Source organism: Lichenostomus cassidix, chromosome Z (genome assembly GCF_008360975.1).
Source record: "Lichenostomus cassidix isolate B80296 chromosome Z, HeHo_3.0, whole genome shotgun sequence".
Taxonomy (NCBI): domain Eukaryota; kingdom Metazoa; phylum Chordata; class Aves; order Passeriformes; family Meliphagidae; genus Lichenostomus; species Lichenostomus cassidix.
Window position 1 is genome coordinate 61756810 of NC_139511.1, and position 23127 is coordinate 61779936.

Consider the following 23127-nt stretch of genomic DNA (forward strand, 5'->3'; position numbering starts at 1 on the left):
TCCGGTGTCTGAATTAACAGTTCGTATAGAGAACTTGAGATATTAGCAATTCTCACTTAAAAATCGCAGTACCAAGTTCTTAGGACTACTGCAGATGATTAGCAGCATATTTCTTAGCACTTCTGACAGTCAGGATGGTGTAATCTTATTGCAGGTAAGTAAATTCCTCTGTGTTATATAAGTTTTCTATTAAATCCTTATTTTGAGAGGAGAATATGAAGTAGCAGTGCCAAGTCCAGGTAGAATCTACAGCAAGGCCAGAAATAAAGCTGTAGAATATCTGGTATCTAGAATTTTGCATGTGATTGGTAGGTTTAACTAAGAGTTTCTTTAGTAATATGCAACTTTCTTGTTTTGTTTCACTGAACATAAAGGGTGTTTTAAAAGAAAAATATGTGCTTTGAACTTGCTTGTTAACCAACTATATAATTCTCTTCTGTCAGAGCTTAAGTAACGATGGTATTTTTGAAGACTAAGCACAAGTATAGGCATATACATACATGCTTCCCAAAGCAAAACACAAAAAAGCCATGTTATGTTCATTGTCCCTTATTCTTCTTAGTTTCCTCATTCACCTGTTTGACTCTTTTCTACCACCAATCTAGCCCTGCATCATCTCCCAGCTTAAAAAGGGAAGTTTATTCCTGTAATCAACTTCTGCTTTAATTTTCATTTCTCTTTTTATGTTCTCTCTATAATTACTGACTGGTGTTCTTTTTCTCTGGTTTCCAATGACCTCAGAATTTGACCCTGCACTAGGTTAAAATTGTTCTGGATAGTGTTGCTGGTGGCCACAGACAATTTGTGTTCCTCCTCTGCCATAGGAATCTTTGACAATTAAGCATATTCTTTTTGAAATTTGCTTTCCCTTTCTCAGCTCTGTATTTTTCTTCATTCTCCTGTAACATCTGATTGTAGGAGTATCCGTCCAAGTCTAAAAGAAATCCCAGGTGTCAGGTTTCCTCATGCCTTCACCTGACACTGTGCTCCTGTACTCTGCCTCTCTCTTGCAAATGTGTCTCATTTTGTCTGAATTTAATAGCATTTCCTCTTTATAGTATATATACAGATTTTTTCAGTGTCGCTCTGATTATGTCCTGTCTCACTCTGTTCCTGAAGAATCAGCCTGTAGCAAGCCTGAGAGTAAAAATATAGGACTCTAAATCCTACATGAGCTGTAGAGATGTTTTTTAGCATTATTTGTATGTGATTCAAAAATTGATTTCTGTGTTAATTTGAATGTTGCTGGTTTTTTACCAAGAAGTCTGAAACATTTTTTTTAAAACTTGTTTTAATGATTTTGTTTAAGAGTTCAAGAGATCCTGTTTTCCCAGAAGTGGTGTTGAAAAAGTGAAGTGTAAGCATGAGATGTTTGTTTCAAAAGTCTAGCAAGCTGCAGAGAAACGTGCCAAGTTTCTATAGCTCCCAGATGGTCAGTAGCATGTCTGAAGAGAGCAGTTTTAGTACTTTAGGGGAGCTATGGGATTTCATGTGCTGCTAAATAAAAAATGTCTAAATCCATCACGCCTTGTACACTGAAGCCATTCCGGATGTATCCAGTTGTCAATAATTTATTCCTTTCTACAGCTTTGCAATAAAGAAGAGAAAATACTAACTGAATTTTGATTATAACTGTATAAATTTTTTTGTAATGAAGTATGTTACTTGACTGAGATCACTGTGGGTAGATAAGTATACTGTGTGTGTGTACTCACATAAATAGAATTCTGTATTTCAAAATGTGATAGTCTTTTCTTAAAAATGCTTTGCATTAATGTTTAGGTGCTTAGCTACAATGTATAAATGCATAAGGGTTTTAGTTTTTTCTGGAAATACTGTTTTATAATCTGTAAAAACAGGATATGTTCATTATTAATATTCAGTGACTTTACTATTACATTAGATAAATTTTTATAGCCATCCCAGAGATCTAACAGTTAATGGATCTATTTTTTGTCATTTTATATTTTGTTTAAAATTTGTTTTCATTTGGCCAACATGTAATAATATCTTAAATCATGTATCACTGATTTTGCTGATATCTTAGTATCATATAATCCTAGTGAACTCCAGGAGATTTTTCCTCCAGCTCCTGCTTAAAGCAAAGTCAGCTACAATAGGTTGCTCAGGACATTTTTGAGTTGCATTTTGGGTATCTGCAGTGATGAAGGTATGGTTAAACAGAATTTTCTGTGCTTCATTTTGTGCCTACTGCTTCTTGTCTTGTCACTGGTCATGACTGAGAAGAGTCTGATTCCATCTTCTGAACTCCCTGCCCCACTTCCAGATTGGGTAGTTCTACACCTTGGAAAGATTCCTCTTGAGCCTCCCCTTCTCCAGGCTGCACAGTCTTCTTTCTCTTAGCCTCCCCTTATATGAGAGATGCTCCAAGCCCTAAATCATCTTTGTGGCCCATTGCTGGACTCACTCCAGTATGTCCATGTCTCTGCCACACTGGTCAGCCCAGAACTAGACTCCAGATGTGGTGTTGGAATTCAAGTAGGTCACCTCGCTGCTGCTGATGCTCTCAGGCACATGTGTTACTCTTGGGGTGTTGTGTGCAGGGCCAGGAGTTGGACTGGATGGTTGCAACGAGTCACTTCCATCTCAGAACATTCTGTGAAACATCAGCTGTGCCATGGCATGTGTTTGGAAGATGTGTACTCTCTCTCCATGTCAGACATATGGAGAGAAGTTCTGGCAGACCTCAGTGGAACAACTTTAAGCAAAAATTCATTACTTCAATTTTTTCAGCCATGACATGGCAATTTTTGGAGCTCAGCTGATGCATACAGGCTTGTGACCTGCTAATCATGCAACTGAATGTGAGCTTGTTTTTAATTTCTAAGAAGTGGGAATAGCAAATTGTATGCTCATTGAATATGTGTTAATTAGACCCAAAGTAGATGTCATATTTATATTGAAGCTTTCTTTCTCAAACCTAATTCTCCTCACATTAGTACAGTGGTAGAGATGTACAGTTCAGCTCAGAAAATGATCCTGAGAAACAGCAAAATTATCTATTTTTAAAATTATTTGCTTTGCAGCACTACACCTGTGTTAATGCCCTTCTTCAGCCAAGGTTTGTGGTTTTCATAAAGCATTTACTGGATTGTTGACTTTACAACTGTGCCATATATCCCTAGGAATCTTTTTCAGTATGACATATTTAATACAGTATTTTATATAGTGTTTTCCTTCAGAAGAATGAGGTAGAACATTCTTTGATTAATGGGCTATCTTTTTTTCCTAAATTTGCATTACTAGAGCAAGCAACAAAAGATTTTTCCTAAATTTGCATTACTAGAGCAAGCAACATAGGTAATTTTCTCTTAGTAAGGACAGTGTCCTTAGTTTCTTCTGGAGCAGCAATAGACATACCTGTTTTTCTAAGTATTTAAAAGAATAGAGCAGACGTGTTTTATCAGACCTTCCTCTCAAGGAACTACATGCACTGCAAAGACAACCATTTTATAGGCCTGTGGGTATCTCCATGCTGTAAACTGGAAGTCAGCAGTTAGTCTCTTTAGTAGGTGGTTCAATGTGTACCTGCAGAAAACCTTTCCTTCACCAGCCCTCTGCTGTTGTGTTCTTAGTCTGGGAAGTAATTCTGGTATTCCGTTGTCCTTTCTCTTGGGTCATGCTTTCTGAGGCTCACAGGCAGAGTTATGTAATTTACTGTTCACACACAGAGCCCATGTGGCATAGTGTTTCCGTGAATGTACAACTTCCTCTTGCTTTGTATCTTCACTATCTTGGCAGACTGTTGACAAATTGGTAGCAAAACCCAGCAGGATTTGGGGGAATATTAGCTTATATTTTACCTTCCTTCTGAGGTAGCATGTTCTTGCTATGAGTTTTTATCCCATTCAGGTTGGTGCATTAAGCAATGATGTTCCTTCACAGAAGTAAAAATGAAGGTTCCTGAAATGCAACTCTTGTCTTACATCTTTTTACTTGCAAAATGCCAATGCTGTTCCTTCCTTTCTGGTTACTGATGTAATTAGTGTATTCGCTCTGTTTTCCAAAAATTTTTTTACTAAACTTTTTTGCTGTATTCACAATATTGCACCTTTCTGCATGCCCAGGACACCACCTACTGTGTGGTGGTGTATGCGACTACGTAAATCCTTATTCATGTAGGCTTTATTTGCAAGGTCCATGCTAGGTCTTGAACTAAACCATAATTTTCTACTTCAAAAGTAGTCCCCACTAAGTAAAATAACAGCATAAACCTTCAACTGATGCATGTAGAAAATGTCATGATGTTTTCTTTACGGTGAACACCTGCCCATGGCGAATGAACTGAGATGCAAAATGCACAGCTGGTGGCTAAACTTTGAGGAAATGTGAAAATTTATTGAAACATCCTTTCCCTTAGCACTCAAACATCATACTTATTAGTATAATTTGCAAACTAATAATACCTGAATCAAAGTGAGAGTTTAACTTCAGTTGCATTGCTTTTCCAGCCTGTTTTTCTATTCCGAGTTGGCTTAGAATTTTCTGAAGTCTTCATGCGACTGCTCTGGAAAACCTGGAGGTGTAATGCAACCCAGAGGATTGAAAAATGGGGAAAGGAATGGGAAAGAAGAATGGGGAGTAGGGGAAGATAATTGTTTCATATGAAGTGTATGGGAAAAGTACTGTAGTTCTATCTATACTGTATTAAAATTGAAGTATGTGTGTCTACCAAGAGTAACTTGGTGGATACATTAATTACCTTTCTAGTGTAGGTAATATAATTGCAGGCATTCCCACACAGTTCCATAACAAATCTGGATTTTGAAACAGTTTCAGAAAACGTGTGATAACCCCACAGACTCATTAATGTTGATGACAGCCCTCCTTTGGGGCTGAAAGAGTGCACATCTGTAACTGCATATCACTATTCTTTACAGTTCTTCATTGTGGTTCAAGTTTTACCTCATTGTTCAAGACAAAAAGCTACTTTTCATTGGCTTTGGCCAACTCTTCTGTTTTGTTCTTTTTCGTAGGAAAGAGCAACATAGTGTATGCTTTCCCAAAGTTGAATGATTTTAGTATAGCTGTTTACTTTCAACTTCTTATAATTATATACCAAAGTTATTTAGGATGTCTTTAGATTCTTACATTATTTTACAGAAATGCAGACTTTTTAGAATGAAAAGGAATTTTAAATTATGACTGTATCATGACTTGTTGAGTTCAGAGTATATTTATTTATGCCTGAGGTTGATTTTGACACTGAGGAGCATTGGACTAATTTCAAGATTTCCAGTTTTAAGTCAGTAAGCTTTGCCACAGTTTTCCAGTGTTGCCTTGTAAAGTCACTTGAGGTCAGTTGTAGTACTTAGTATCCCTTTGATCAGAACAGCAAATACCCAGTTCCAGAATACAGTTCAGTATGTCTTATGAGGAAGTAATTAGAAAAATAATTAATGCTAATCATATGCCATGGCACCTTATTTAGGACAATGTCAGGATATAAATAGAAATATCCAGTCTCTTTAAATATATTGACACTGTAATGTTGTTTTAACTACAGGTACAGAGAGGCTCTTGTCAAATGGGATGAAGCACTTCAGTTAACTCCAGAGGATGCTACTCTTTATGAGATGAAATCACAGGTAAAACCTGACAATTCTTTGCCAGTTTAGAAATTAGAAAATAAAATGTTGTGTTTGTGAACAGATACTGGGCAAAATCATTTAGTTGTTGTGCGCAAGAACTACAGCACAATTTAGGTATTTCTTCTTGCCCAGCTAGTGGGGCGTCTTTTAACAGGAATTCAAATAATGCTGTCATCTCAGCCAGTCACAATAAACATATTTGTTAGGTCATGAATTAGGATGCTACAATGCGGGAATAAAATGGAAATACTTAAAATTGTGTTGGAAGGATCAAGGAGAGCCTTAGTGTGAGAGATTAGTAAATTTGAGTATTAAAAATCTGCCTGCTCTTTCTACAGATTTGGCTTAGTACTATTACTACTTAACACCTGCTATCAATATTAAACAGGGATACTGTATGCAAAATATGTGCTTCAATCTGGTTTCATATTAAGCGTTACATGGATAAATCAGTCTTGTAAAAGCCTGCCTAATATCTAATATAACCTGCCCTCTTTCAGTTTGAAGCTACTCCCCCTTGTCCTGTCCCTATATGCCCTTGTAAAAAGTCCCTCCCCAGCTTTCTTGTGGCCCCCAGAGGAACTGAAGGGTCCCGTGAGATTTCTTCTGAGTCTTCTCTAGGCTGAACAACCCCAGCTCTCTCAGCCTTTCATCATAACAGAGGTGCTCCAGCTCTCTTGAGTATCTTGGTTGCCTCCTGTTGTCTTGCATGGGAGACAGGAGTTTGCCAGGCTTTAAAATAGCTAGTTCCCCAAGACTTAGTCCCGTTTGCAAGATCCTTTGATATTTGGCCAATTTGTCTAAAAATACCATTTATTAGACACAGAACATAACAAACATACAAACATAGAACAGATTGACACACATAAACACACGATGAATACGTAATTGGAACACTATAATAGTTAAAAATGCAATTATGGGGTAAAACCTTGCTTGAACTATAAAAATAGTTAAAATTGCGAGTTAAGAAATGCTTGTTTAATGCAAGTTAAGAAATGCTTGCTTGAGCTAGCTGAAATGCAAGTTAAAAAAGGTACCTATAAGTTAGCCAGAATAATACAATCTAGGAACTCAATGATCTTACCAAATCCAATTTTGGAGCTGGAATACATTAGACTTCCTCACTCAATCCCAGGGAAGTAACCACAGGGCTGCCTCCAGACCCTGGGGAGAAGACTTTACTTCACGCTCCAATGTCCGTGTAGAAAGCTTCTACCTTTTCTGAGATTTCGTGAGCTTTTTATAGAATAAAAGTGTGTATTTATAGTCACTAAAAATTTCTCACATTCTCTCTACATTCCACAGGGGAGTGTCTTTTCAGACTTTCAGTCGCCAGCACCAGGTAGCTGCCGACTAGGCTATCAACCTAAATCTGAGCCATCCATTTCCTGGGACCAATCAGAGAGAGAGAGAAGGGGGAGGGGGGTGTCCTGCCACACCTGTGAACCTGCTCCAACAGATCTGTGTCTTTTCTTGTGCTGTGGACCCCAGAACTGTGGGGTCTCACAAAAGCAGAGTGGAGGGGCAGAATGCCCTCACTTGACCTGCAGCTCACACTCCTTTGGAAGCAGCCCAGGATGAGGTTGCCTCATATCTGGTCTTCATCCACAAGAACCCTAAAGTCCTTTGCAGAGCTGCTCTCAAGGAGTTCTTCTCTCAGTCTGTGCTCAGGCCTGGTATTGCCTAACCCAGATGCAGCACCTTGCACTTGGACTTGTTGAATTTCATGAGGTTCCCAGGAGCCCGCTTCTCAAGTTTTCCAGGTTGCTTGGGAGGTCATCCTTCCTTCTGCTGTGTCAGCAGCACCAGTCAGTTTCATGTCATCTGGAAACTTTCTGAGGGTACACCTGATTGCACTCTCTGTCACCGATGAAGATGCTGAAGAGCATCAGTCCCAAAACAGAGCCCTGAGGGACACCACCTGCCACTGGCCTCCACCCGGACATAGAGGTATTGACCACAGCCCTCTGGCTGTGTCCATCCAGCCAGTTCCTTAAACACTGATCAGTCCACCCTTCAAATTCATGTCTCTCCAATGTGGAGATAAGGATGTTGTGTGAGACCATGTTGAAGGCCTTACAGAAGTCCAGGTAGACTACATCGGTCATTTTTCCCCTGTTCACTGTTGAAGTTACTCCATCAGAGAAGATGAGTAACTCTCATCTTCTTGGTTGGTCAGGCATGATCTGCCCTTTAGTAAAGCTGTGCTGTTTAGGATCATGTCCTTGTCTCGCATGTGCCTTAACATTGCTTTCATGAGATTCTGCTCCATAATTTTCCCAGGTACAGAGGTCACCAGTCTGCAGTTCCCTTTGTCTTCCTTTCTCCCCTTTTTAAAAATGGGAGTGTTGTTTCTCTTTTCCAGCCACTGTGTCTTCACCTCATTGCCATGAACTTTCAAATATACTGGAGGTAACAGCCAGTTCCCTCAGGATTCTGGGGTGCAGCTCAACAGGCCCTGTAGACCTGTGGCTATTCAGTTACATCAAGTAGTCTGGAAAAAATGCGTTGTTTGAAGAGAGGCAAAGAGAAAAAAACATTCAGTGAATGTATAGTGTCACTTCTAGGAAGTTGTGGTTTGACCCTGGCCAAATGCCAGGCACTTACGATATCTCCTCTCTGCTCTCCCCTGCCACACCTGGACAGAGGAGAGGAAAAATTTAGCACACATAGGGCTCATGAGTTGAGATAAGGAGCCGGGAGAAGATGCACTGAGGGCAAAGTAGGCTGAAACTTAAAGCTGCAAAATGACTTACTGCTAACAGAGTCAGAGGAGGCTAATGAGAAGTAAAAATAAGCTCTTAAGGCATGTTTCTCCACTCATCCCTCTCCTCCCTCCTTCCCACCATCGGTGCAGGGGGCAGGGCATGGGCGTTTGGTCAGTCCATCACCGAGATCATCTTCTGCTGCTCAGGGAGAGGAGTCAGCCCTCCCACAGGAGGCAGCTCTCTGCAAACTTCTCCAGTGTGAGTCCACATTTCGCGAGCAGCAGTCCACCCAAATCTGCTGCAACATGAGCCCCTCGTCCATGGGGTTGCAGACTTGAGGCCAGGCTGTTCCATCTTGGGAGCAAGGCCTCTCTCTCCACTGGGACTCCCACTGGATCACAGCTTCCTCCAGGCATCCACCCACTCTGGCGTGGGCTGTGGGTGGATCTTTGCACCCCTGTGGACCCCGTGGGCTGCAGGGGCACAGCTGCTCTCCCATGGTCTTCACCGTGGTTGGCAGAGGGTTTTCACCTCTGGTGCCTGGAGCACCTCCTCCCACACCTTCTCCACTGACCTTGGTGTCTGCATGTTGTTTTCCCTCACATGTTCTCACCTTCTCCTTCTCTGGCTAAAAAGAAGTATGTGCTCACATTGTTTTGATTTCTTCTTAAATATGTTCTCACAGAGACATAACCAACATCACTAATTGGCCCAGGCTTGGCCAGCAGCATGTCCATCACTTTCAGAGCCATCAGAGATTGGCTCTGCCAGACATGGTGAAAACTTTCAGAACCTTCACACAGAACACGCAGGAACCATCTTTGTGGGCTCCCCCACCACTACCAAAAACTGGACCAAGCAAAACCAACACAGCTATACTGTTTAGTTTTTAAATATTTGTTGTTACTCTAGTTCTTTTACTGTGTGAAAACCTCAGTCAAAATGGTAACACTCCCACTTCCCCAAAAAAGAAGCCAAAAAAGCCCAAACACCAACAAACCCCAAGTACCAATGCAGGTTCTTTTCCAGGGTGTGATGGCTGCCTTTTTTAATGGACATTACCACTTTTCCTCCTCACAGTCATGTTGTCTTGTGAAGAAAGTTTGATTCTGAAAAAGAATTAGTTGAATAATCATAACTTCAATACAGTAATACTGAAGGATGTTTTTGTTTCACATAGCTACGTAAGGCTTAGATCTTACTGAGTTATGCATTTGGTTTGAGAGAAATTCTAAGGCTTAAAGATTTTTCTTTAAACTGTTTTGGGAAAATTGTATTGTTGGCTTCCTGAAAGTGTTAGTGTAAATGAAAGATCTGTCTAGCCTAGTGGGATGGCTTGGAAAGAGCTGTACAAATGGCATGAAGATGTAGCAATACTTCTTTACTGATAATTTTACCATCCTCCAGCAAGCTTTGGCTCTGGGACTTCTCTGTGTTTAGAAGTGTTGAAAGATTTTTCTTCAACAAATTTGTCTCAATACTTTCTGTTCTATTGCAAACTTCTAGCACCTGCAGAGCTATGTACTAAGGAATTTCAAATCCTGATTATGCATTATTGGAAGAGACAGTATAATATAATTCTGCTTTAATTCGCAGCATTCCAGATTGCTGTAAAGGGTGTTAACTTATGTAGCAGTTCATTTGTACATTTAATTTTTGACTCCACTAATAAAGCAAATCTATTTAGATTTGGTATTGGTAAATTTTATTGTCATAGTTTAAAGATTTAACTCTTGTTTTTAATAAAACAGAGAAAGCTGTTGACAATTTCAAGACAGCTCTGCTCAGTGGGACAAATTAGCGAACAGCTCCCTTGTAACTTACATGAATGTAAGAATTAAGATAGGTCCTCAAAAGCACTCTATTTAATTGAAATTATACCAAAATCAAGTATTTTCACACTGACAATAGAAGGAGAACTGGGAAATGTGTAACGTTACCTGGATCTGAGCTATGATACAGTGAATTGTCCAAAGAGGTGCTTACTACAATGTGCTTCAGTCTGTGCTCCAGATACAATACCTGATACTGAGGGGTTGTTGCTTACTTGGCATTCAGCAAAATGGCAGAGATGAGTTGGAGGCACACAGTTTTTCTGCTCACCAGGAGGAGCTGAGAAACAGCTGCATGACTCTGATTCATCTTGTAAAATATCTTTCCTTGCCTAATGAAACCATTGGAGAGTAATGAAAGCTGCAAAAATAGAGGAACTGAGGCCTCTGCTTCCACCTTGCCTTTGCTTTCTTTCCTGAGACAGAGAGCAGTTCTGGGCAGTTGCACCATTTTTTTTTTTATTTCACTTTCTTGTATTGCATAACACTTGTTACACTGTGAAGGAGAACACAAGAAAAGCTTGTGTACAACACATACATTTATAAAGCTATTTCTTGAATCTTTTTCATAAAACATCTAATGTTTCAGTTGGTAACCTCTCTTCTGTACATGCAAATAATTACTGCAGATGTTTTTTTACAGCATGACTTACGCTTACTGGAAGCTGTTTCGTATAATGTGTAATTTGATGCCTTTGTACTTCTAATGGCACTGATGTGAGCTGTAGAAATCCACTTTTGCCAAAATAGAGATACGTAATTCATTCAAAAAATATTGCGGCCAATATTTAAAGGACACTGTCTTTGAGCTGACTGTGTTATTCCAATCCAGCATACCAGCACAAATACTGCAGCTATTACAGTGAAAATGTTTTGGAAGAGCTGTACACCAGCTTCAGCAAGGCCTTGACCAGCACTGGGTTTAAAAAATTGCCATCATGATAATGTGGGTCACATACTTGAGGAAGAGATTCATGTTAGAAATTATTTTTTGCAACATGCAAAGATTCTATATGGTCTGTATTAATTTTCATTCAGTGTGAAAATGTTCATAGTAACTTCTTTTGAGAACTAACACTGAAGGATGAAGGGGGTTTGTTTTTTGCACAGGCTTGAGTATCTGTCTCATAACCTTACATTTATTAGGATAACCTTATGCTGGGTGTCATAGCAGCCTCTCTGTTCATTAGTATTTCCTTTCTCAGTGGCAAACTTAACATTTTCAATACTGCGCTGTTTAATATTCGGCTCAGATAAATATGCTAGTGGCACTGTAGGAATCTGTAAATATTTGTGGTAAGTTTTTTAAGATCTGTTTTTTAACAGATGTAGGACAAATGTATTTCAGCATTTCTGAAGAGCGGAAATAGTGTTTAAAGTTCCTAGTTGTTAAAAGATGCTTGGAATAAGTGTGTTTCCAGAAAATCACATGGGAGTAGTGGGATTGCTCAATTGCTTAAAAAAACCCATAGAAATTGGTGAGATTTTTTTTTCCCATTGCTCTCAGCTAGTCTTTGATCCATTTAAAAACAAATTTTTATGGTTTTTGAGAGGTTAGGGGTACACTTTCCTTTGCATGCATGATCTGTCAGTATATATACTTGATATTCCATTACTAGGCTAAGCTGTTGCCCCATTGCAAGAACAGTGTAAATGTTTACGGAAGTTCATTTCTGCATTTTGTTGAAAACCAAAAATCTTTAAAAAGGGCCCAACAACAGCAGCCTAATGTCAATTCTAATGTTAGTTACATAGTATTGCAAGTATATTCAAAGGAATGTATAAAGACTGCCTATATTAATGCAGTCACTAAGTGAGTGGTAAATCAAAATTAATTGTGGGCTGAATTTCTTAAACATTGACTGGATTATTTTATTACTGCTTTTAATTACAAAGATGGAGGAGCAGACTTTGACATATTCTTTGATTTTGTGTCTGAGCATTTGGTGACTGGACCACGTGGGACATTCTTGGGTGAAGAGAGATATCAAAGGACTTGATACATTCTGATGCATATAACAAACTCTCCTGGCAACCAGACATTCTGCTGAGCTGTACCGCTCAGGAGACTTCATAGGTTCCTGTTGCTTATCTCGTGATACTTACATCTCAGATCTCAAATAACTGTACAACCATGACAGAATTTTTAAAGTACACAATACAATTGTTTATAAATATATTTAGAAACAAGGAAATTCAAATTTGAATCCTCAGGTCAAGTCCTTTTAGTATTTTTTTTAATGTTTTGTCATCAGCTGTGTGAGAATCTAGTTTTCTACAATGCTGCATCCTCAGTTTGCATTCATTGAACAGGACAAGGGCTTCAAATATATGTCACTTCTTTGTTTTTATATATGAAATGCATCATATTCAAATCATTCCACTTCCCCTCTTACAAAAGTTTTCTTAATCTTGAACTCAGAGAAGAAATAATATCAACTGCTACCCTTTCCTCTTCCTACTTAAAAAATGACAAGGTTTCTAAGACATGAGCAGACTTACAATCCCAAGTTTAGGTTATAACAAATCAATTAAATAAGTGTGATTGTTTTTATTTGTTTTTCTTAAATTGGGATGTATAGTGAGAAGAGTTAACTGTCAAAACATTAGTGTGAACTCCAGGAATCTAAATTGCAAAACAGTGTTTCTGTGTGGTGCAATGGTAATTGCTTTTGAGCATGGGTAAATTGCTTTAGAGCATGGTAGGATGAGTTTTATTCATCTTTATTTTGAAATGGGATTCTAGATGGAAAAAAGAATTGGGTCAGTGTTTCTGAATGTGGAATGTATCTATATATAGTGATTCAGCCTCAATGCAGTGAGCTCATTTAAAACCAGAACTTACTCAGATTCATAAAACTTCCAAAATACTGTGGGAGGAACAGGATGGGTCACTCTGCTGCATGGTTTTCTAATAGTTGGTCAGTCTGCTGATGGCAGTTGCTATGTTTAATTGGCTTTTTGCTTCTAATCTCTCATGTATGACTTTTTGTAAAGCTGGATCTGTTAAGCCAAGTCAGTATAGGACATGGATGTTACTTGTTTTAAAGCATGTAATAATGGTAAATTTCTCGCAGTAAAGTAAGATCTGAAAACCCACTTACAGAACATCTTTATAAGACATTTCCCTCTAGTCACTTTTAACACATATATGTGTGTGTGTGCATTGAGAGTCTTGAGATGTTTTTTCTGCTTTGTCAATTTTCTAATTTTTAGATAAGTTTTAGGAATGTTTTCTGATAGAGTATTGTCACTATACGTATATATCACTGTATATACACATCACTGTATATACTCTGAATGTGTGTATGTGTATCAATATATATGTATATACACATGCTTGATATGGCTGCACATTGAGTGTGTGGCAGGCACTTTGTGTGACAGGGATGGCGACAGCACGTGTGGTTCTTCTTTGGCTTTGTCTTGTCCATGTGGCCTCTGCCATTAAAAGGACTGAGCACCACTTGTCAAATACGTGCACAGAAATCTTCATGCTAGCAGTGGTTTTTATTCCTTGTTCAGCGGGATTTTTTCAGGTGTAGAATAGTTGGTTTGCTGGTTTAGTTTCCAAGTAGCATGCAGAAGTGTTTTATTAAAGTGATAATAACATAAAGGTAGAACAACCCAGGACAAGGCTGCACACATTCAGGTCTGCCATTGTATGTTCATTTTGATGATCTCTTCACCTGAAAATAAAAGTGTGGGAAAACAGTGTGCATTAATAAGTGTATTCTTTTGCGATGACTGACAAGTGTAGCTTAATCATTTTATTAATAACTGAAAAAACTACCTTTGCTGGATAAAATTCAAATGTGTGTTTGTTTGAATGTACTTTGAAAATCTAATGCCAAAGGTACTAGGAGCAAAGTAATTACTACATGATGTGGAAGAGCATTTCTTAAAGCAATTGTTTATGCTAGTACACACAATAGGCATAAATAGATGAAAGTGGGATAATTTGCTTTATTAGTGAGGCAATAATTCAGTAAACAAACCAGTAAAGTTCATTAAACACTACAAAAGATTCCCTAAGTACTTCCACAGATGTTTTGGAAATAGTTTGCAGTACAAAGAGCTGATAGAAAATGCTGAATACTTGGGATGCATAAAAATGTTCCTGTGAGTGTATACTTGGATTTGTTTTCCGTTATGAAAATAAGTAGACTTAAGAGAATAAAGACACTGATGTAAAAAGTAGCTGATAGATGCAGAATCCCTTCATCTTGGTAGGATGTACACTTATCCACTCATAACAGTTTGATTTACTTCACACATCTACTGCAGATAAGAGAAACTGCCCACACCAATGTAATTGATCTTAAAGTTTTGAAAAAATACATAACATTCATTACAGACTTTGATACAAAACACAGTCATTGAGAACTGTTAAGCAGAAAAAAAAGGGAAGATGCTATGCAACTGTACGTTGCTTTTTAAAAATTTTTTTTAGATACTTTGCAATTCTAAGGTACAGTCCATTGAAAGAAGTTAAAGTGAAGACATAAGCCTTTAGCCTTTAGAAAAATCCAGTCCTACTAGAACAGCAGAAGTATCAATCCTGAGGGTTTATCAGAAGCTATGGTTATGATGTTTCTTGGTTTCTTCAGTACAGTATTTCTGTAGTAAATCTTTGCCTCCCCCTTTCCCTCCCTGCTTTTTTAGTGTACTGTGCTGTCCATGTACTAGATGTTAATTAGAGTAGATATTCAAGATCATCACATTTGAATCCTCCCCTACTCCACACTAAGATTTATCTGTTTAATATATCATAGAACAGTAAGGTTAAATAAATTTGTTTTGCACTTCAGCAACAGTCCTGATATGTTCTAATATTGTTCATCATAGTTGTGGTCAGTTGGGATGAAAGTGGTTTCCCACATATGAATCTTACCCTTGTGGTTGACATTCTCATCATACTGCAGGAATGCAGTTGTCATTTGTTTCTTAAACTGGTATCTATCACCATAGCATGTGGGTGTCTCAAATCATGATCTCAGAGTGATGCAGGTTGTCAGGTGATGTGCCAATCTCATGGTGGTATTAGAAACATAAGGCAAGCTTTGAGCCATGTTATGGATTGCTAACTGTGATTTATAGGCTTAATTATGAAGATTCAATGCAAGAAGAATAATACTGTGGTAACTGCTGAGCAACAGAGATTTTCACATTCAGAAACCACTTTTTTCCTTACTTAATGTAGGTGACTTCACGTCTAAGTTAGGCTTTGCAAAATGCTTGTTCCCTAAATACAACAGGCATTGTTAAGGTCTGTTTCCATGCTGAGTTACAGGGATTGTTTCTATAATTATATCATGTGCATTGCAACTGTCTTTGGTAGATTCCAGTTCTCTATTAAAATGAAAAAATACAACCCAGGAGTTTTTCAACAATACTTGCACATTTATTGTGTTTAATTCTCCATGACTTTGTCCTCTTGAGTATTCTGTTACGCTTTTACACAGTGTAAGTTTTGTTGATAAGGAGAGACACCTTCAGAAGCAATTAGTCTACTTCTAATGGAGTTGCTTAAATAGTTTGGGTGAATCATCTTCTAGCTTGCCTGTTTCTCTCTGTGGGGATTGAAATGAGTCTGGGTGATTATTTAAGATCAGACAACTAACTTTTAAACCAAAGAAACCTAGGTAAGATGAATCCGGTCCTTAGGTGTTGAAACGGTGGCTGTTGCCTGTGTAGTCCCAGAAAACTTTAATTTCTTTTCAGTTTTGCTTATTTTTCTTCTTCTTTTTCTATTTCTGTTACAGGTCCTGATGTCTTTACATGAAATGTTCCCAGCAGTGCACGCAGCAGAAATGGCTGTCCAGAGAAACCCACGTTCCTGGGATGCCTGGCAGACTTTGGGACGTGCCCAGCTTGGATTAGGAGAGATAGCACTGGTAGGATAACAAAATTAATTGTGTGTGAGAAGGAAAGTACAGAAATATCAAGGTTGCTGGGTATTCTTAAGGTAGCTTGAGTAAGGGAAAAGATTGTTATTATTAATCTCCAGTGTTCCCTCTACTTTATTGTGTTTCACAAATGCTTCCTGTGTGGTTTCATTGCTGGACTTGCGGAAGGCCTGTCTAGCTCCAAGACTTTAGTGTTGTATACTATATTTATGTGGTGGCTTTTTGCAATAGAACAATTACGTTGACATAACTGCACATACTACATTCTGTGTGTGTTGTATTGCTATGGTGCAGCTCACCATAATTTGAAGATGAAGATTATGTGAAATCCCAGGCTCAGCTGCTAATTCAGGCTCAGTTTTGTGTATGCCTGCTGATAAAATTCTACTGTCTTGTTTTCCTCGTGTCCTGCTGTCCTGCTTCACATGCAGCAAATCATGTGTGCCCATTTCTGCTTTCTTCTGGCTCTCTGATCTCAAAAGGTGGCTGAAGTTGCTTCTTCACTTAATAAAACAGCAAAAAGCCGGGGATGCTCTGCATTAGCTGAAATGCATCTTTTTTCCAGCTGCAACTGTACGCCATGGTGCTGTTGTGGTTACATGATATGGTGCAAAGGAAGACTCTTCCTCCATGTCATGCCAGCCTCTGTCTGTAAATAGTGTAACATGAAGAGTATAATAATTTTCTGCTAGCTTCTGTGGAAACAGAGCAAGTGAACTTCTAAATTCTCACACATTCATAAAGGTCCTTTAGAAGAACAATGCATCAGGACCTCTCAGATGAAAAAGATAACTGATTGTATTTTGAATAGAAGTAGCTGTGTGCTGCGTTGATGCAAATAATGTTGTTAATTTAGAGTGTGTTTGCAAAGTTACAATGTTTGGTCTGAAAAATATCAAGAATTAAAACAAAATAGTTTTTTTTTTTTAATGGAGGTTAACAATTCTTGCAAAACTAATTTTTAAAATGTAGTAAGGATCAGTATTAAAAACCCAAACAAACCAAAGTAAACCCAAACAGTGTGAATCACCTAGAGTCATAGAATGGTTTGGGTTGGAGGGAACCTTAAAGATCATCTAGTTCCAACCTGCTGGTGCTGTGGGCAGGAACACCTTCTACTACTCGAGGTTGCTCAAAGCCACATCCAGCCTGGGTTTGAACACTCCCAGAGATGGGACATCCATAACTTCTCTGGGCAACCTGTGCCAAAGTCTCAGCACTTTCACAGTAAAGAATATCTTCCTGATACCTAAATTTCCCCTCTTTCAGTTTGTACCCATTATTCCTTGTCCTATCACTAGTTCCTGACAAAGAGTCCCTCTCATGCTTTCCTGTAGGCACGTTCAGATACTGGCAGGTTGCCATGAGTTCTCCACGCAACCTTCTCTTCTCCAGGCTGAACAGCCCCAACTCTTCTAGCTATTCTTCATCGGGAAGGTGCTTTAGTCCTGTTAGACAAATGCTGAGACAAAAGCTGTGTCTTGCAGATGTGCAATGTGCTCCCTTTGTTGGTGCAGTATCATAATATGAAATATCTCATATAAGCCCATGCATATTGGCATTCCAACACTGATGACATTCCATGGCTTTTTGTGGTGTAGAAGGTAAGAGTAGATGGTCTGTTCTGTCTGAATCTTTTCCTTTTAAGTGTATGAAACTGTCACTGTAAATTATGTCTTGAGATTTTTAAAAGCACTAGTCTCAGGAAGATCAAAGTTTTATTTCCTTCAAGGATCCTAAGTAACTGATGCTGTTTAATTTGTAAAAAATGCTACAGTTGCTGTAATACCAGTTATAAATAATGATATACTAATACTAGTTATACCCACCAGCTCGATGCATCAGATCCTATGAGCTTTGTCTGTGTAGCTTTCATGATTCTACAAATTGTGAAACACCAGTAGCAGTGGATATCTTGAGTGCTGGCGACCTAGTGTTCACCTTATATTAATTTTGTTTTATTCCAGAGGAGCACTTCAGGTTGTCTCTCAGAGTGCATTACTGAGCTTAATCAGAAAGGGATCTAAGTTATGTATATGAGACTATTCTGTGATGCAAAGCAAAGCATTTTAAGTGGGAACAATCAGAGATTTGCCTCAAAGCATTTCATTCATCTGCAACACTGCCCCAGGTGCTCCTGTAATTGTTATATTGACCTCACTGTCTGTGAAGAGGGAGGGAGGAGGGGTTATCATGAGGCAGTTTGCCCTCTTAATGTCTCTGATTGTTTCTGAGTAGGGAGCCCGAGGTGTGCAAGTTCCTGTTGGTGTCTCCAGTGCTTTGGTACTGTGTGTTTACACTTTGCCTTTCTGTCTTTCGGTTGAACTGCCTTCTGATGAGTATGTTCTCACTTACAGAGAGCTTGGGGAGTTGTTCTAAAATGCAAGCAATGTTCACTGTTTGTTTTTGAACCAAGCAATTTTTAAAGACTCTTAAGAGGTTAAGACTGAAGGAGTTTTAAAATATGAAATAAGTTCATAATTATTGACCTACTGGGGGTTTTTTTACCAAGTGGTTTAAGTAATAATTACTCTTTTTTTTCATTAGGTTATTATTGCCATGATTTTCAATTTTTTCCTTGTATCATATTTTTTACCAAAAAAAAAAACGTTAATAAAGTATAAATATCAAGGCTTTGTAGTAATTTTTTTTTATGATTTGGGAATTACTGCCCTTCTCAGAAGCTGCTTCTTCTGTTTCTTTGTTTCATTTCTCCCCCACCAACATCTGTCTTCATTACCCACATCCTGCCAAATGCTCTGTTGTGAATATTTTTATTACTTCACAAAGAGTGATGCATTTTTTCTTAGGAAAAAACCCCAATTTACTGTATTTTAATTTGAAGTTTCCCAGGTCTAAAATTCAGCTTCCAAACAAATCTAATTTATATTATGAGCTGTATAATATGAAAAAAAAGAGAAAAAGATTTTCCTGGATTTAGTTTTTGTCAAACTTGTGACAGAAAGAGTGAGGTAAATTAGTCCCTTTTAGCATTTATAAACTTGTTTGCTCTTTTTTTTCTGATTTTACTAAATAGGGTAATTTAACAGTAATACTTAAATGTGAGCAAGGAGAACTTTATTTCTGTAAAGGCAGAAATTCCATAAATTCTGTAAGTCAATGTGCTGAGCTCATCTGAGTAGATCTTCAATGTGAATGTAGAAACTGTAGAATTACAGTCAGGCTTGCAGTATTTTTCTTATTTCATTGTAAATATTTGGTTTTACAAATTACTATACTGTTGATGACATCTTAACTAGTTAACAGTTTCACACTAGTAGCTCCATTAGAGCAGTTCCTCCCATGAGACAGTGCTTTGATTAATCAAGGAAAAAAACCAAAACCAAACAAAAGCAGCATTAAAAAGAGAAGCCAAAACCAAACCCACAAAGAAAATCAAAGGACCAAATGAAAGCCCTGAGTCTGCCACCATGGAGAAATTCATCAGTGGTGTGACATGGTCATGGGCAGTCAGCTCCAGGTGGCCCTGCCTGAGCAGGGGCTTGGCCCAGGCCACCTCAGGAGGTCCTGGCCAACCCCAGCCATTCTGTGGTTCTGTGACTTCAGCCTTACCTAATTTTGGGTCCCTATCAAAGCTGGAGTGCTGAGAATCACAAAGTTGAGAGGGTAGATGTGTAAATATGCACCAGTTGTGCCCGGGTTTTGTTTGATGGTTTGAAGGATGTGGTTTCTTGTATTCCTGCTAAGTTGCTAGTGCTTTAGCCATCTTTAAGTGTGACACAATATTTTGTCAAAAGAATCAAGCCTTGACAATATGAGGCCTTAGATCAGCCCTTTCCTTTTATCTCTCTTGAAAGAAATAGTTTTAGGTCTTTTAGATAACGATGGAAGTTATGTACTCCCAAAGAGGGAAAATGACTGTGTTTTATTGGAATACAGCTAATTAACGGAACTAATTCTGAATTTGAGACAATTTTTCAACGTGCTACTAATGTTAGCATTTAGAAACAGAGTATTTTGGTAATAAAAATGAAACTGGTGGTTAGCCTTCCACTGAAAAGTCAAAGTATTTGGGAAATAGTTAGAGGGAAAGTACCATGCTTTTTCAGTTAAAGTGGGGTTCTGTTAAATTATTTTCAACAGCTTTAAACAGTCCTGCTGAGCTACTGAGGTAATAGCCAGTAAAATTAGCTTTCCCAGAAAGGTCCTGTTAGTCCTGCCCTCTCCATCTACAACAGAGCATGTATTTATTCTTTTCTAACCACTGTTGGAAATCATAAATATGTTTTGTGATAGTAATTGTTAATGCACAGAAAGATCTTGGAGGCGGTTTTCATTTTCCATTAAGAAAGCAGAAGGGCAGGCGAGTCTCCAAAAGTTTAAATGCCCTTTTCAGCTACATTTCTGCCAGGGGTACTCAATTCTTGAAAGTGACTGGGACTGATTTAGCTGGTGCCTCCTGTTAGTTACCTTTGCCAGGTGCTCAGGACTTTAGAGGAGTGCATTTCTCAGAATCTAGACCTTTTAATTGAAAGTGTTCGCTAAAACAATGCACAGGATAAGACAAACAGGGATGTTGAAGAAAGTTTATTTGATCACTGTTTTAAAATTCCTGTAGTAATTTTGGCAGTATTATTTGGTAATAAGGGAATAAATGTTTTCTTGGATTTTCCTGACTTACAAGGTAAGAGTTCTCATAACACTTAAGCTTTTTCTTAGGCTGTGTCAATTTTGTAGTATGGGATTGATTTTTGTGGTGTTTTTTTTCCAGGGCATCTTGGATTATATCCATGTCTCTGGTGGAGCACGCTCTAGAGGTCTGTGGTAGAGGCAGCCTGAAGCAGTGACTTCAGCAGAACGTGCTGCAGCCGTGCAGGGATGTGCACTGAGGTGTAAAGGCAGAAAGGCAGTAAATGGAAGGAATGAGGGCTGTGAAGAAATGAGGTAGTGCAAAATGACATCTGAGAAATCTGTCACTGAAGCAAAAGGAAGTACAAGGGGAGGATACAAGCTTCTTCAAAAGGAGAAGAAGGAAGGAAGGTGTGGAAGTTAGGATATCTCACACACATCTACCAGATGGGAACAAAGACTTGTATGCATTTGTAACTTAACCAATCCCAATAAGCATAAGGCAAAAATAGTATTTTGCATCTGGAAAATAACTATATTTTTAGTATTTTCTCCAGAACATGGCAGCGAGTACCAGAACCTTTAAATAAAATGGTTTTGTAAATATAAGAAGTGCAAAATACTAAGTGTTCACTTCATTTTGTAAGACACCAGAATTACTTTTAATGAAATCTCCAGAGAGGAAATTTTTGTTGAAAAGGAGAAATAATCTGAGCAGAAAATCACACAGAAAAGTTCAAGCTGGCAGTTTAAAGTAAAAAATAGATAATACATTTCCAATTGAGATCAAACCCTGGTGAAAAGTACCTGAAAGGTTTTGATTTTTTTCTTGTTTGAAAAAGAATGTCGAGAGGAGTCTTTAAATATACTAAAATTTTTGTTTCTCTGTTTTCTAGATTACTATGCTTAATGCTTCTGTAAAAAATATTTATTTTTGTTCATGGTGAATAATACAAAAAAATAAGACTTAAATACCAGTAATATATTGTCATAGAATCATAGAAAGCTTTGGTTTGGAAGGGACCTGTGAAGGTCCTCTAGTCAAACTTTCCTGCAAGCACCTGGGACATGTTCAAGTAGACCAGATTGCTCAGACCCCTGTTGAGCCTGACATGTTTCCAGGGGTGAAGCATCTACCACCTCTCTGGGAAACCTGCTCCAGTGTCTCATCAACCTAATTGTAAACAATGTTACATCTAGCCTAAATCTACCCTTTTTCAGTTTAAAGTCATTACTCCTTGTCCTATCACTACATATCCTTGTAAAAAGTCCCTCTCCAGCTCTCGCATGGGCCTGTTTTAGGTACCAGGATGCTGCTGTAAGGTGTCATTGAAGCCTTCTCTCCCCAGGCTGAACAGCCCCCATGCTCTCAACCTGTCCTCCTGGCAGAGGTGCTCCAGCCCCTCATCCTCTGTTGCCTCCTCTGGACTCACTCCAGCAGGTCCATGTCCCTCCTGTGCAGGGACCCCAGAGCTGATGCAGTGCTCCAGGTGGGTCTCACCAGAGCAGAGCAGAGGGGCAGAATCCCTTCCCTCCCCTGCTGCCCACAGGGCTCTGGATGCAGCCCAGGACACGTTTGGCTCTCTGGGCTGTGAGTGCCATGGCCAGGGCATGTCCAGCTTTTCATGTACCAGCACCTGCAAGGACTGGGTTGAGTGCTGTAAAACCACAGAAACAAAATTTCCATATAAAGATCACCAAACACAGAAGATTACTTACAGATGCATACATGTCTTCACTGATAGACCGTCCTTTGAAACAGGTCAGAAAGTATCTGCAAGTGTAACATAAAGGCCTATGACATATCTTGGCAGCAGATACAACCTCTTAAAATTCTCCCTTTGCCTTTTTAGCGGTTTCTGTATAGTAACAGTTACTAAGGCCTTGTGTTGCAGAAACTTGTAAAAAACCCGCAGCCTGATAAGGACTCCCCTTCACATTTGAAGACTGTGCTAACCAGCAGAAGAGACTGCTCATGGGACAAATGAAAGATTGTTTGCTATAGAATACTACTTAGTGAGGTGATATGTAAAATACTTAAAAAATACAGATTTTTCAAATACTGTAATTCCACAAGCAAGACTGTCTTGCAGTAGGTTTTGCATTGCACTTCCCTACAGAAGGAAAAGCAGATACGTGGCTACGTACTGATGTAAAGTCCTGTAGTCCTTATGTGCAGGGTCTCTAAAATCACAGCTGCTCTTTAAAATGACACCAGATATACCAATTTTATGTAGTGTCACGATGTTTTCTTATAATGTGACGGGCAATTGGAGATTTACGTCTCCATTAGGGGAAGAATTAAAAGTAGCACTGTTCTTTTCTTCTGTCTTAATAGAAATTAGTGGCTTTGGGCACCATTGCAGTGGCAACATAATATTTTAAATGGATGACAAGTGTGTATTTTTCAATTTTACATTGCTGCTTTTTAAAATTAATCCCTCCAGTTTTTTGCAGCACTTAAAAATTTACT

The 23127-nt window shown here is 38.6% G+C and overlaps 1 protein-coding gene across 2 annotated transcripts in view; it reads left to right on the top strand.

Moving 5' to 3' along the window:
* The window catches only part of TTC33 (tetratricopeptide repeat domain 33), a 43659-nt gene that overhangs the window by 15442 nt on the left and 5090 nt on the right, over positions 1-23127 (top strand). For both annotated transcript variants that reach the window (XM_085043555.1, XM_085043554.1), the window contains exons 3-4: positions 5528-5609; positions 15921-16052. In XM_085043555.1, coding sequence (XP_084899681.1) covers positions 5528-5609; positions 15921-16052 — 214 coding nt within the window. The remainder of the gene's footprint in view (positions 1-5527; positions 5610-15920; positions 16053-23127) is intronic.